The 15,284-nt window shown below is 38.2% G+C and overlaps 1 protein-coding gene across 1 annotated transcript; it reads left to right on the top strand.

Annotated features, from left to right (window-relative positions):
* Positions 1–2,782: 2,782 nt before the first annotated feature.
* On the top strand, positions 2,783–14,961 carry LOC103724317 (phosphoenolpyruvate carboxylase 2-like). Its single transcript, XM_008815540.6, has 10 exons — positions 2,783–3,416; positions 4,090–4,481; positions 4,718–4,802; positions 7,447–7,669; positions 7,914–8,017; positions 8,140–8,230; positions 10,722–10,876; positions 11,186–12,184; positions 12,607–12,993; positions 14,466–14,961. Exons 1-10 carry the CDS (start codon positions 3,249–3,251, stop codon positions 14,760–14,762), a joined length of 2,901 nt encoding a protein of 966 aa, XP_008813762.3. The 5' UTR covers positions 2,783–3,248; the 3' UTR covers positions 14,763–14,961.
* Positions 14,962–15,284: the final 323 nt, after the last annotated feature.

Raw genomic sequence — 15,284 nt, 5'->3', positions numbered from 1 at the left:
CCAGACAGGGAGAAAGGTCAAATGCCTCAGAACAGACAATGGGACTGAGTACACAAAGTTCATAAAGTTTTGTGAGCAGCATGGAATTAAGAGACACTTCATAGTACACAAGACACCTCAGCAGAACGGTGTGGCGGAAAGGACGAACAAGACTATAGCTGAAAGAGCATGATGTCTCAGGTTAAATGCAGGGCTTGCAAAAAACTTCTAGGCAGAGGCAGTGAATATGACATGCTTCTTGATTAACAGGTCACCGAGGGCAGCACTAGATGGTAAGGTTGCAGAGAAGGTATGGACGGGTAATGAGTTAGACTACTCTAGTTTGAGAGTATTTGGATATCATGCCTATGTGCATATTCCTAGTGAGGAGAAGTCAAAACTAGACCCGAAGTCTAGACAGTGTATCTTTCTAGGGTATCAGAAAGGGGTGAAAGGGTAAAATCTTTGGGATCCGAAGGCAAACAAGGTGGTGATCCGCAGAGATATGGTTTTTGATAAGAAAGCCATATTAAAAAGTACTCAAGAAGAAAAAAGTAGATACCAGAAAGTTGTAGCAACAATAAGCAGGTGGTGCAGGTGGAGTTAGAGAGTTCTGTCAAGAAAAATAATATTCAAGGTACAGAGACTTCTACCTCAGCCGATCAAGAGCAACATAATATAATCACAGACAGACCCAAACGTACTATCAAGCCACCAACTAGGTATAGTTTCAAAGATTTGGTTTCCTATATATTAATCACTAGCAGTGGAGTTCCTACTACTTTTCAGGAGGCAGTTCACAGCTAGGAGAAGAGTAGATGGATGGGTGCTATGATGGAGGAGATGGAATCTTTGAATAAATATTAGAAATGGAAGTTGGTGGAGCTTCCGGGAGGGGAAGAGAGCGATAGGATGCAAGTGGGTGTTCAAGAAAAAGGAAGCAGTATCAGAAAAAGAAGAGGAAAAGTTCAAAGCACGTCTGGTAGCAAAGGGATACTCACAGAGAGCTGGGATTGACTATGATGAGATTTTCTTTCCAGTGGTCAGACACACTTCCATCAGGGTAGTGTTGGCATTGGTAGCACATTACGATATGGAGTTAGAGCGGATGGATGTAAAGACAGCTTTTCTTTATGGTGAGTTGGAGGAGCAGATTTACATGCAGCAGCCAAAAGAGTTTTCAGAACCTAGACAGGAGCACTTAGTCTGTAAATTGAAGAAGTCATTTTATGGGCTAAAACAGTCTCTGAGGCAATGGTACAAGCATTTTGACTCCTACGTGATTCGGATTGGCTACAGGAGATGTGAGTATGACTATTGTGTTTATGTGAGGAGCCTTGATGATGGTTTTTTTATTTTCTATTACTTTATGTGGATGATATGTTGATTGCTGCGAAGAGTATGAATGAAGTTAATAAGTTGAAGACTTTGTTGAGTAGAGTGTTTGACATGAAAAATTTGCACGTGGCCAAGAAGATTCTTGGAATGGAGATTCGTAAGGACAGAGATTCTAGAAAATTGTGGTTATCTCAGGGTAGTTATATACAGAAGGTGTTGGAGAGGTTGAACATGGGTAATGCGAAGCCAGTAAGCACACATTTAGCGAATCATTTCAGATTGTCTACCTCATAGTGCCGAAAGACAAAGAAAGAAATTGAAGACATGTCAAAGGTTCCATATGCTAGTGCAGTGGGATGTCTGATGTATGCTATGGTTTGTACTAGACCGGATTTGGCGCATACAGTTAGCACAGTGAGCAAGTTTATGGCAAATCCAGGGAGACAGCATTGGGATGCAGTCAAGTAGATTTTCAGATACTTGAGGGGTACTACAGACCATGGTATCTATTTTGTCAGACAACAGGATGATCCTTCAATCGTAGGGTATGTTGATGCAGATTATGCAGGGGACTTGGATGACATGAGGTCGACTATAGGCTATGTATTCACTCTTGCAGGAGGGCCTATCAGTTGGAGGTCCATGGTATAGTCTCTAGTTGCCTATCTAGTTACTTGGACTTGGTTAACATCTCTAGGTGCTAAAGAGGATGTGTTCCAATCTATCAGCGTCAGGTGGTGTCTCAGGTTATTTTTCCTCCTAAGGGGTGAATATTCGCCAAAGTGGAGATTGTTAGAATAAGTGGCTCATATTAAGTGGTATTCTTATTTGAGTGGAACACTGATATTCTAACGGAACGGAGAGAAGCGACGGGATATATTTATCTTTGGAATAATTATGTAGTGTTTTATTTTACCAGGGATGCTGATATGGATTGGGACTCTAAGGTTAGGGTTTAGCTATAAATATCTTGTAACCCTTGTTATTTGAGATAGTTGAAAGTTACGGCCGTTTCGCTCCCGTGGACGTAGACACATTGCCGAACCACGTAAATCCCTGTGTTAAATTTCTCTTCCTCTTTCAATTTTGTGCGTTGTTCTGTTTGCCATTTGGATCCTATGTTTTGCGCAACAGAATAATATTAATCCAAAAAAATCTCTATCAGCATGGTTTCCAATCAGTATTACTCTAATTGTTTGAGTGCGAACCCTAGAAATAACAATTATATATAACGGTCCACTGTATCTTGTTGTTCCACTCGTCAGCACATCATTTTTCCAGCCGTGAAATATGGTGTTCGCTTTTACCCCAGCTACTTACTGCCCTGCATCAGATCCCAGCCCGCAATTTCGAGTTTAAAAATGCTTCCAGACCCAACAAATTTACCGAATCATCTTTTTGTTTATACGTGGCAATAAATGACTGGTTGTTTGGATGCCATTATTGCGTCGACCAATGGAAACCCACCAATCACCTCGTGCCATATGGTAGAATAGTAAGAGAGCGAGCGGCTAAAGTTTTCTATAAATAGGCAGCCGGAAGGGCTCCCTCCACGCCCGCCGAGCTCTTGATCTGTCTCTTCTTGTTGCTACTCTTCACTCTTCTTTTCTTCTCCCATCTTTCACGGAAATCCCTTTTCTTCTCCGATCTTTCACGGAAATCTAGGGTTCTCAGAGCCTTCTCGTGGGTTTCTGTCCCTTTCTTGTCGCCATCGAGCGCCTGTTTTCCCTTATACGTGCCCTCGATCGGATTCTTGAGGGGATCTCTCTTTAAGTTTGTGGTTTTCAATTTTTAGTTCTGTGTGTTGGATATATATATATATATATATCTATAGAGAGAGAGAGAGAGAGAGAGAGAGATACAAAGAAAGAAGAAAATAGTGATTTTGGAGGGAGAGTGAGGGAGGGGGCACTAAAGAAAGGAAGAGAGAGATGTCTCGGAACGTGGTGGAGAAGTTGGCATCGATCGATGCGCAGTTGAGGCTTCTGGCGCCGGGGAAGGTCTCGGAAGATGATAAGCTGGTCGAATATGATGCCCTCCTCTTGGATCGGTTCCTTGATATTCTCCAGTACTTGCATGGCGAAGATCTCAGGGAAACGGTATTGCAAATTCTGCCTGTGTTTTCTTTTGGTGATCCGTGTTGGTTTTTTCGACCTCTTTTACCTAAAAGAAATAGCTTTTAAAAAAATCTGGGCTTGAAAAAAACCCATATTGCCTCTGTCAGAAGTGGATGGTATATAGCAGGATTTCGAGTTATTTAAATGGTTGAAACGTTAATCTGTTGATAATTCATTTTTGGGAGAAATTTCATTTCAGATTTTGATGTTTGCTTTGGAATTTTTCCCTCGTTTTCTAGATGAGTGACTAATTGAATCAATATCTTAAGAATTGAAGATTTTGGTAGGTAATTTACGCTAAATGATTGGCCGTTGATCTTATGTTAGAACAAAATTGGAGGCCAATGGATGCCAATTTCAGTAAGCTGACTTGGAGTCTGAGGGGCACGGCAGGGTGTTCCTTGGCTGTTTTTGATTGATGCTTTGGTAATTCATTAGGATGAGAGAAGAAGCGCACTCGTGTTGTTATATCTTGTTTTTTTAAAACTAGAAAAATAGTTTTTTTTTCAACAGATCAGTTTATGGTTGGTGTTTATGTTGTTTTATTCAATCGCTCAATTTGCTCATTTAGTCAGTGTTCGTACTGTAGATGGTATGGTATACTTCTTCTGAACAGAGATTTGAGATCAACACATGGCTTGCTTTACGTTGCTAGGTTCAAGAGTTATATGAGCTGTCTGCAGAGTATGAAGGGAAGCCTGACCCTAGCAAGCTCGATGAGCTGGGGAATGTGCTGACAAGTTTGGACCCAGGTGACTCCATAGTGGTCGCCAAGTCGTTCTCACACATGCTTAACTTGGCCAACTTGGCTGAGGAGGTCCAGATTGCCTACCGTAGGAGAATCAAGCTAAAAAAGGGTGATTTTGCTGATGAAAATTCTGCAGCGACTGAATCAGACATTGAAGAGACACTTAAGAGGCTTGTGGTGCAGCTGAAGAAGTCCCCAGCAGAGATCTTCGATGCTCTGAAGAACCAGACAGTTGATCTCGTTTTGACTGCACATCCAACTCAGTCAGTCAGGAGATCACTGCTTCAGAAGCATGCGAGGTTTGTAGCCAATAATCAGAATTGTTTCTCTGGGCCAGTTTAGTATACTTATACTCACGTTTTCTTTTTCAAATTTGACTAGTCAGCTTAATTATATACACATTCTAGTGCTTTTATTTTTTGTTGCATAAACTTATTTTCCCTGACCAGTCTCTTCTCTGGGACAATCTTTCTTCACATGCTTCTAGATGAAACAAATTGCATATCATTTTTGAACATTTGCTTTTGTTGTTCAGGATAAGGAATTGTTTGGCGCAGTTATATGCGAAGGATATTACTCCTGATGACAAGCAGGAACTTGATGAGGCTCTTCAGCGAGAGGTAATTTGATAAGAATGCACGTTATGTTGCAATTGTTACCTCTTCAATATTTTGTTTTCAAATTTTATGTCATCTTGCCTCAAGCTTGAAGATATCATTCCAGTTTCATATGTCTTTTTTAATCTGGAGTTTGTAAAGAAAATCAACTGATCACCTTCTAGCCTACAGGCCAATCAGCTTGATTCACTAGTCTTCCAACAGTCATGCCCTATAGAGTTAAACCTAACATAACAAAGCATCTCTGAAAAAATTTACTGGTTTTTAAGAATGGTCGGCTAAGTCACCTACTGAATCATTTGATCTACTGTAATTAGAGTTTGGAACTTTGAACCTGGTATGAGACTGCTTGTTTTGACTATTTGGTTTATCATTTGTCCATCAAAGTTGAACACCATTACCATATCAAACCTGTTATGTACTGTCACTATCCAGTCCTTCTGAAATTAGGTAAAAAGATTTTGATGATTACCGGACAGCAAATTGGTGCACTGTTTACTAGATCCTTTCAGTTTGATTCCTTTGTAGAATGAATATGTTGGACTTTCAGTTCCATACAGTGGTCATTTTGACCCCAAATTAAAAAGGGGTTTCAGAAGTTGTATACAAAATTACAAATCAAGATAAAGGTACAGCATAAAAGGAGTGAATTTAATATGTATGAATTTTAGAAAAAACAAATAATTGTAGTAACATGGAACAGAACATAGATTATCTCAGACTCATGGTGATCATGGACAAATAGCACGCCAGTAGAAAAACTCAAAATCATAGGAGAGATAAAACTAAGCTAAGAGAAAATTCCTAAAAAACCAAAGGTGGTTTGAAGGATGAGGTGTGAAGAAAATATTGATGTTATTTATTTATTTTAATTCAGCGATTGGGATAGTTGGTGTTTTCTCATAGGCATATTTTATTCTGTTAATATATGATATTGGACCAGAATAGTCGATTGGCAGGTTAGTCTTACATAGTTGAATTGTTGAAATTCTATGTTTAACTATGTTTCTTCACCATGCTTTTGGATTTCTGGATGTGGACTTAGTTTGTCCTTTACCAAGGGCATCTCTTTATTCGCGCAAAAAATCTTCCTTCTCTCTCAAGACAGCGATTCTCCATTTTGGCAAGTTTTGGAATGATTTAATGGGGATCCATTGCCTTTTTATTGACATAATCATGTAATGCTTTGACAGTAAATGCAAATGCTATTAAATGAGTGAGATTCCATCAGAGATAATGCTTCATATTCAGGCAGATGCTCAAGATGTTAGTTACCGAGTCTAAGCTTTTCTTCTTTTGTGTTAGGGACTTCATCTCTTTCAACTGATCAAATATACCTTTGACTTATATTTAGATTCTTTGAGGTGCATAGGCTACTCTTGAATTTTGCTGAGGCTATCTAGAGCAGCTAATATTAATTATATCAGAAATTGGTCCGACTTTTAAAAATTGTTCTCTTTAGAAGTGTGTATGATCTATGCATGTACATCAATTGCCTGTGTGATTTTTCTTAAACTGCACTTTACGATCTCATTGTGAACAAGTGCATACTAGTTTCTGTTGGCTATTTATTTATGCTTCCCAGAAATCTTTGATTTGATTTTGCTACACTCCATCTTAACAAATTTGTATTATTGACACTTTCATTTCACATGTAGTTCCAATGTTTTCAACAAAGAGATGATGCAAAATAGTCTTATTATCTTATGTATATTTATATACTAGTAAGCCTTTCTAGCTTCCTTATTGGAAACATTCTCATCTATCCCTCCATCTTTTTCCTCCACTGCAGTAGTGAAAAAAATGTTTAGGATATTTTCTAGCCACTAACTTTAGTTAAAGCATCATCTTTTCAAACATTACTATTTTCGGGTCAATCTCTCCATCATTGTACTTCATTTAGTACAAAAAGTACATTTCTGAGTTATCATTTAGCCGTTAACTTCAGTTAAGCATCACTACTAATTTTTTATGCATTTTTGTTCTTTTTTTTGACTAAATTGTACCTCTCACTATCTCAATAAACTTCTGTGTGTTATACTTACAATAGGGCAAGAATAACACAATAAAGTTGTTAATAATGGAACTCTTCTCACATTATATTAGTTAGGTCCTATTTGTGAAGTTAAATTATGTACTTACATTGTGCATTCTCTGTTTGTCAGCTGTGCAGATACATTACGTTTGTTATGTTGCACATTGTGCTTTTGAATAAAGAAAAGCTTTTGGCTTTCCAATATGACTGTCAGCTGTATAATTGCATGCTTCACTTCATAGTATCAGATCCTGGTTTCATAGAACCTTTCTCAATCATTTCATAGCATCGGAAGGAGATTATATAAAAGCCAATGTTCTCAATGTATTATACACAACAAAACCACCTCACGATAAAAAACAATATTGCTGGATACATAAAATTTAATTGAGTTTAATCATTTCTATTAATGTCTAGTAAAGTAGGAATACCAAGAAGAAACATACTTCACAGTCACAGACTATGCAAGTAGTGTCACTGCCACTGACTTTTTACTGACCATTGTCTTATTTGTATTTTTTTTTTCAAAAAAAGAACTTATTGAAAGCCAGCTTCTTTACCTGTTCTAAACACTTGCCTGTTTTGCTTATTTGTTTTATACTATTTTTGCAGATTCAAGCTGCCTTTAGGACTGATGAGATACGAAGAACTCCTCCCACTCCTCAAGATGAAATGCGGTTTGGGATGAGCTATTTTCATGAGACAATATGGAAGGGTGTTCCAAAGTTCCTGCGCCGGGTTGATACAGCTTTGAAAAACATAGGAATAAGTGAACGTGTTCCTTATAACGCCCCTCTTATTCAATTCTCTTCTTGGATGGGTGGGGATCGCGATGGTATGATACATCTCCAAAAAATTTTTATCGAACTTCATTTTCTTACTAATTGCCTTGATGATATCATGTAATGCTAACAATATGTAATTAATTCACAAAAACTGATGATTCTCTCGAGGAAGGGAGTTACTGAATTCAGGAAAGAGTTTTTGCATATTTTTCATTATATCAGTCATCTAGGCAAGGGTTTTTTTGACCTTTTCTATGTTATTGCAAACTAATGCCTGTGTGCTATGACATATAGGAAACCCTAGAGTGACTCCAGAAGTAACAAGGGATGTATGCCTGTTGGCTCGAATGATGGCTGCTAATTTGTACTATTCCCAGATTGAGGATCTAATGTTTGAGGTATCACTTTTTTCACTCTTCATGGTTGTACCATTTTTTTGCCTTTTGTATTGTTATTTATTTGTCATGAAGAAACTTATGCACCATCTAATGGTTTCTTGCACCATTTTATTTTCCTGCAGCTTTCTATGTGGCGCTGCAATGAAGAACTCCGAGAACGAGCTGACGAACTCCACCGCTCCTCAAAAAAAGATGCTGCAAAACATTATATAGGTGTGTAAAATATGTTTTCTCCATGAAATTAGGTACATTTAGCATATCACGCATCCCATTATTGATGTGAATAGAATGGCCTTGCTTGGAAAAGTGTTTTGGATGCTTTGTATGGATTCATGGGTCAATTTCCTTGTATTTTCTGGAAATTTGGATACTTTATTCTGTGATCTCCTCCAATCACAAAATTTGCTCCTCAAATTTGTTAGTTGCAGGGGTTTTAAGCCATTATAATCTGTTATTACTTATTTCATTTTCTAACATCCCTTTATTTGCTGCGATTTCCTTGTAGATATTCAGCGTTTTTTTGCATAATTTGTATCATTCATTCATTGTAGTTTATCTTAAATGCCCTTAAGTCTTGCTAGATATTTGCAATCCCTCTAACAATTTAGAAGTAATTATTTGCTTTGCAGTCCCTATTCAACATTCAATTATCCATTTCAGGCAGTGATCCTCTATGTTGTAGGGTTCAAAACTTCACTTGGAGTGATTTACTTTCTCATAGAGCTGAGATATTTATATACGTATGAAATCTTAAAGGCATTTATTAACCCCTTCACATTCTTTTCAGCATCCTTGCTTACTACTGCAGTATTTCTGTCTCATGCCCGGAAACTTTTTCATTCCCTGATGACTGATACAGATAATCTATTGCCAAATCCTTTCCTAGAAGTCCTAATAGCATGTGGTGGTCACAACCGTGCATGAAAGAAGCGTATCTCCAACTCAACTACCCTGCTTGAAATTATATTGCTTCCATCTAGCTATTATCCTTACCTGCTGTGATGAGGAGGTTTTAATATACTATTGGAAGCGAATTTCTTTATATTGTATCATGCAGACTAGAGCTTGTGAAATGGCTGGAAGCTTGTGGAGGTTGCATTTTGATGGTGTAATACTAATGCATCATATTGATGATCTGTGAGGAATTATAGATAAGAATCTTTACATAATATCCAATATCCATCAAGAGGTAAATAGCCTTGCTATACATGATAGACCCACCATGCTTAAGTCTTTCTTAATGTTCATTAGGCTAAGAGCCACATATTTCGTGCTCAATTTTATGGCTTATTCCTTGAAAAGAAGGAATATATGCCAACACTAATCTAAGAGACAAGTGTTTGTGGCCATCTTTCCTACAGATTTTTTTTAGTTGCTTCTTTGACTTCTTTTATGGGTCTGATGTGGAGTCTAGCGGCAAGCAGCAAACATGCAAGTATTACATATGAATTTTAACATTATTCTATGCTTTTCTTATGTGAAGCTGTCAAGGATGCGTCTTAAAGAAGTATAAAAATTTGCGGGCAAGGTATGCTGAAGTGGGCCGAAGTGCCCAGTTCACCTTGTACCAAACCAAACCGATGGAGAACCGGGTCGGTTCAACACTAATATTTGAAATTCCTCTGGAACTACCCCGAACCAGACGGTTCAGAGCAGAACCAGTTTAGGCCCCCCCATCTCTTTAAAGGCTTGAAATTGGTCTATTGAACCGGGTGTGAACAAAGTCTCCAAGCTACCTAGGCGCAAAGGCAAAATGATGGATCTGAGTGCAGTTTGACTATTCTGATTGAAGCCTTGGATGACCACATTCTCGGGACTGAGGTTCAGAATGTCCAATGCTAGCCTTTTCAATGTGCAGAAGGACATTAAGTTGACTGAAGAGCTAGGATCGATCAAGATTCGATTGATTCTCTCCCTCTCAATCATTCCCGTGACATAAAAAGAGGGTGATTATGTTCCGACTGCCCGGTTAACCCCGTACCAAATTGGTAGTCGACCGGCATGGGTCCCTGTACCGATTCGGCGGATCTTGCTTGTGAGTTTTTTTAGAATTATAGACTCCTACCAACAACTTACAAGATACAACCTACTAGATTTTTTTTTGGTGTACAATGGAGACTTGTGATTCTCTTTAGACACATATTGAGGGAGGGTTATACATGTGCATATTTATTTTTATATATGTGCAAATATGTAGTGATATGCAATGGTGAATTTGTTAACAATATGTAATAATGGTAAATGGAAAATTTTAATCAAGTGAAAGAAGGCTATAAAAAGAATACCATGAAAACAAAAGGACAACACAGTATGATGCCCGCATCTTATAGGATTTAACACCCAACTATAGGTAGATATTTATATGAAACATTTTGAAGAGAAAGACAACCAACATAGGATATATGAGTCACTACTTAAAACCAAAACATGTATAATAGCACTCGTTTGTGAATACTTCTGCCAACTAGAGATAACTAGATACTACGTCACCCTTTTGACACGTGAAATAGACTAACCAGACAAATGGCAGCCAGTGCATCACTTGAGTCACTTCTTAAGTTGCACGTTTCAGGAAACGGTTTGCTATATTTTCTTCTGCCGTGTGACCATGTCATTATATTGTCACAGAAAGTTTTTTTGGACTTCAGGATAATTGTTAATATTGGTATGCTTTAATTGTTTTTCTGATAATTTTTGATTGCAGAGTTTTGGAAACAAGTTCCTCCAAATGAGCCTTACCGTGTTATACTTAGTGATTTGAGAGATAAGCTATATAATACACGCGAGCGGTCCCGCCATTTATTGTCGAATGGATATTCAGACATTCCTGAGGAAGCATCTTTCACCAATCTTGAGCAGGTAAAATGATTAAATGGAGCAAGCACGAAATAAAGATTCTTTGTTTTCTTTTCCCCTATATTGGAGAAACTGGCATCAGATCTTCTACATCAAGATCTCCTTTTCAAAAGATCTAGATCTGGCAAAAAACAATCAAGTAAAACTCAATTTTTTAAAATCATTCTTTAGCCATAGTTTCAGTTAGTATTTTCTGAACTTCACATTTGATAAACTTTCATATACCACTCTTTTCTACCTCTGTAGTCATTTGTGCGTGCATACTTTTCTTCCATCTGTTTGTCTTAAAACTGCGCTGGGCTTTTCTTGCAGTTCCTGGAGCCCCTAGAGCTATGTTACAGATCTCTCTGTGCTTGTGGTGATAGACCAATTGCTGATGGTAGCCTTCTTGACTTCTTGCGTCAAGTATCGACCTTTGGCCTGTCACTTGTGAGACTTGATATCAGACAAGAATCTGACAGGCACACCGATGTTATTGATGCTATCACCAAGCATCTAGGAATTGGATCATACCGTGAATGGTCAGAGGAACAACGTCAGGAATGGCTGTTGTCTGAGCTTAATGGAAAGCGCCCTTTGTTTGGTCCTGACCTTCCCAAAACTGAGGAAATTGCTGATGTTTTAGATACATTGCATGTTATTGCAGAACTTCCTTCAGACAACTTTGGGGCATATATCATCTCCATGGCAACTGCTCCATCAGATGTTTTGGCGGTTGAGCTGTTGCAGCGTGAGTGCCGTGTGAAGAAACCTCTGAGAGTTGTCCCACTGTTTGAGAAACTTGCAGATCTTGAGGCAGCCCCTGCTGCTTTAGCCCGACTATTTTCAATAAACTGGTACAGGAACCGGATTGATGGGAAGCAGGAAGTCATGATTGGATATTCAGATTCAGGAAAGGATGCTGGGCGTCTTTCTGCAGCTTGGCAGTTATATAAAGCTCAGGAGGATCTTATAAAGGTTGCCAAGCAATATGGAGTGAAATTGACAATGTTCCATGGGCGAGGCGGAACTGTTGGAAGAGGAGGTGGTCCAACTCATCTTGCTATATTATCTCAGCCACCAGACACGATCCATGGATCACTTCGAGTTACTGTTCAAGGTGAAGTTATTGAACAGTCATTTGGAGAGGAGCATTTGTGCTTCAGAACACTCCAACGGTTCACAGCAGCTACTCTTGAACATGGAATGCATCCCCCTATTTCTCCAAAACCTGAATGGCGTGCATTGCTGGATGAGATGGCTGTTATAGCCACAAAGGAATACCGATCAATTGTCTTCCAAGAACCACGTTTCGTTGAATATTTCCGCCTAGTAAGTAATCTGGCTTTCTTATTTATTACGCAGCTAACAAACTACTGTGGTAAGTGTTATGGTTGTGCAGCGCAATATCTGCTTGAAGATTACCTAATAATGTTTCATTCTTTTGGACACTTGGATTACTGCCACAAACTTTCTAGAGATTTACTAAACCTGATTTTCTTTTGCATTTTTTCCTTTTCCTTTTTATGTTTGATGGATAGGCTAACTCTTTGATTTACAGGATGTACTGATTTAAGAAAAGTGTTCCTACTTTGCGTAACTGTCTTATTAGGAAATAGTGATTTGGTTGTATCATGTAGATTCTTTAATTTCTTCCTTGAGTTTCTTTGTATGCTTGTCTTCTTCCATTAAATTTTCTTGGAGATATAATTTCATATAGATCATGACAGGAATGTTTTTATAAAAATTTGTAGGCAACTCCAGAGCTGGAGTATGGTAGGATGAATATTGGCAGCAGGCCATCAAAAAGGAAGCCCAGTGGGGGCATAGAATCTCTACGTGCAATCCCATGGATCTTTGCATGGACACAGACACGGTTTCACCTTCCAGTGTGGCTTGGCTTTGGTGCAGCATTTAAGCATGTCATGGAAAAAGATATCAGGAATATTCATATGCTTCAAGAGATGTACAATGAGTGGCCATTTTTCAGAGTCACTATTGACTTGGTTGAGATGGTTTTTGCCAAGGGAGATCCTGGTATAGCTGCTTTATATGACAAATTGCTTGTTTCTGAAGACTTATGGCCATTTGGCGAGCAACTAAGAGCCAGCTACAAAGCAACAAAGCAACTTCTTCTTCAGGTAGGTTTCTCTTTCCATATACATGGATTTTAAGGAAGCTTAAGGCTTGTCTATCAGGGTTCATGAGATTTGAGCAGTACATTTCCTAACTCAGGTATTTAATTTTTTCATATAAAGAAGAGGGTTACCATTTGTCATTCTAGAATTTTGCCAGGAATGGAGCAACTTCATTTTTCTCCTTCCCCCAGAGTTCAAGTAGGGTAGTTGGTCCTTGAAAATACCATATTCCTGACATAAGAGCATCACAGCTAAGGCAATGACACCATTCTGTGTGATGATATGATGTTTATGGTCAGCAAAGCTGGACGCAACTCCATTAACCATGTAGATATTTTCTCCCCTAATAAGTGCCCAGTCAAGCTCTTAGTATGACTTCTCCATATAGAATGGTTGTCATTATGTTTCTAAAGACCAAAGTTTAGTTTGGATAAGTCAGTCTTTCTTACATAGGACAAATGCAACAACAAAACCTTCTATATTGAATAGGGAAAATCTGTACATTTGAGTAGATGATTTCACTCTTCAGGATGCACATGCCATATACGCCTCTAATTTCTGCATGGGACCTATCCTAGTGCCTTTGGGTTCCTTTAACAAGGGCATGTGTATGCACTCAACTTTTAGTGTTTCATCTTCACAAACATGCAGTCTTATTCTTCAATGTGTAGTTTCAGTCTGAAATGAATGATCTCTATATTCTGTCAATATAATCTGTTAATCTCTATAACCAGTCAATGCTGTGTATCTGCCCTCAAGAACTTTACATAGTTCCATGCAGTTGTAAACCTTATAGGGTATGAGAGTGTTCTAATAAAGGATCAATTTCATGCTCTTTTGTATGCCAAATTATTGCTTGCATCATTTTCTTGGTGCAGTCATTTTATATTTTAAAACAGTCATTTTATATTTTAAAAAAAAACATCTTTTACTCTTTGTTGTACCATAGTGAAAGATTATTCAATATGAGATAACAATTCAGGCATAATCATTATTTCGCTAGATCAGGAAAAAGGATATGAAACTCTGGAGAGTAACAGTTCAAAGTAATCATACTTTCTTTACATATCTCAAAGTTGTAACAGTCATAAATTATTTTTAACATTCTCAAAGTTGTAACATTCATAAATTATTTGTAACATCTGTAATGTATAAAACAATAGATATGTCCATGATCTCAATGATCTCAGAAATTTGATCTGAAAGTTATATTACTTTGACTTGCAGCCTGGTTTTCGTATTTTATTTGTAGACTCATTTGTTATGTTGCTAAGTGATCTCTGACGGACCGAAAGACAATATTATGAATTTTAACTCAAACTTTTTACCCAAGTTAAATCCATATTTCCTCCTAACTGAATCATGTACCTGTTTATTTTAAGATCCCGATAAAGTTACATTATTCACTGATATGTACTTCTCAGTTGTCAGATATCATTAGTCACATAACAGCAACTAAACATGGATTTCTGCAGGTTGCTGGCCACAAAGATCTCCTCGAAGGGGATCCATATTTGAAACAGAGACTACGTCTCCGTGATGCATATATCACAACTCTGAATGTTTGCCAAGCTTATACGCTGAAACGGATTAGAGACCCCAGTTACCATGTGAAGATGAGACCACATCTGTCAAAGGAGATAGCAGGGTCTAGCACGCCAGCTGCAGAATTGGTGAAGCTAAACCCCACAAGTGAATATGCCCCTGGACTGGAGGATACCCTCATTCTGACCATGAAGGGTATAGCAGCTGGAATGCAGAACACTGGCTAAATTGGTTAATTATGTGCCGGAAGAATGTTTATTCAAAATATATCTAGAGTTTTGTGTTGTCTTTTCTCTAGAAACTTTGCTGCCTTGCTACTATCTTGTATGTATGCAGCTATCTGAAATGGCGACAAACTCTTTGGGCTTCGTAGCCCTGGTATGAATAATGAGAATGAAACCAGGCAATGGAAAACTAATCTATAAACTGCTATATCTTCTGATTGGATGAAAAAGGAAACCATAACCTGAGTGAATTAATGATTCATGTGTGACAAATTATAAGATTGAGCACCTTTGTACTAATTATGTGGGCAGATCCTGGATTTTCAAACTGATGCTTATTGGGTTAAATCATGTCTGATTGGTTGGGTTTTCCATAACCAATCCATACCGAACCGGTCCGGAGTGTGGTCTTAATTGGGACCCATGCCTGACCCATGGGTCTTCAGTTTTGGCAGGGGTTAGATCTTAAGCCAGGTTGGGAATGGTAAGATCTGTTTCAATGTTTGGAGATAAAATTCTCACTTT

The sequence above is a fragment of the Phoenix dactylifera genome, chromosome 1, assembly GCF_051530095.1.
Source record: "Phoenix dactylifera cultivar Ajwa chromosome 1, Ajwa_hap1_PhDact_Kaust_v1.1, whole genome shotgun sequence".
NCBI lineage: Eukaryota > Viridiplantae > Streptophyta > Magnoliopsida > Arecales > Arecaceae > Phoenix > Phoenix dactylifera.
The sequence above is the reverse complement of the archived record's forward strand: the minus strand, read 5'-3'. Positions and strand labels throughout refer to the sequence as shown.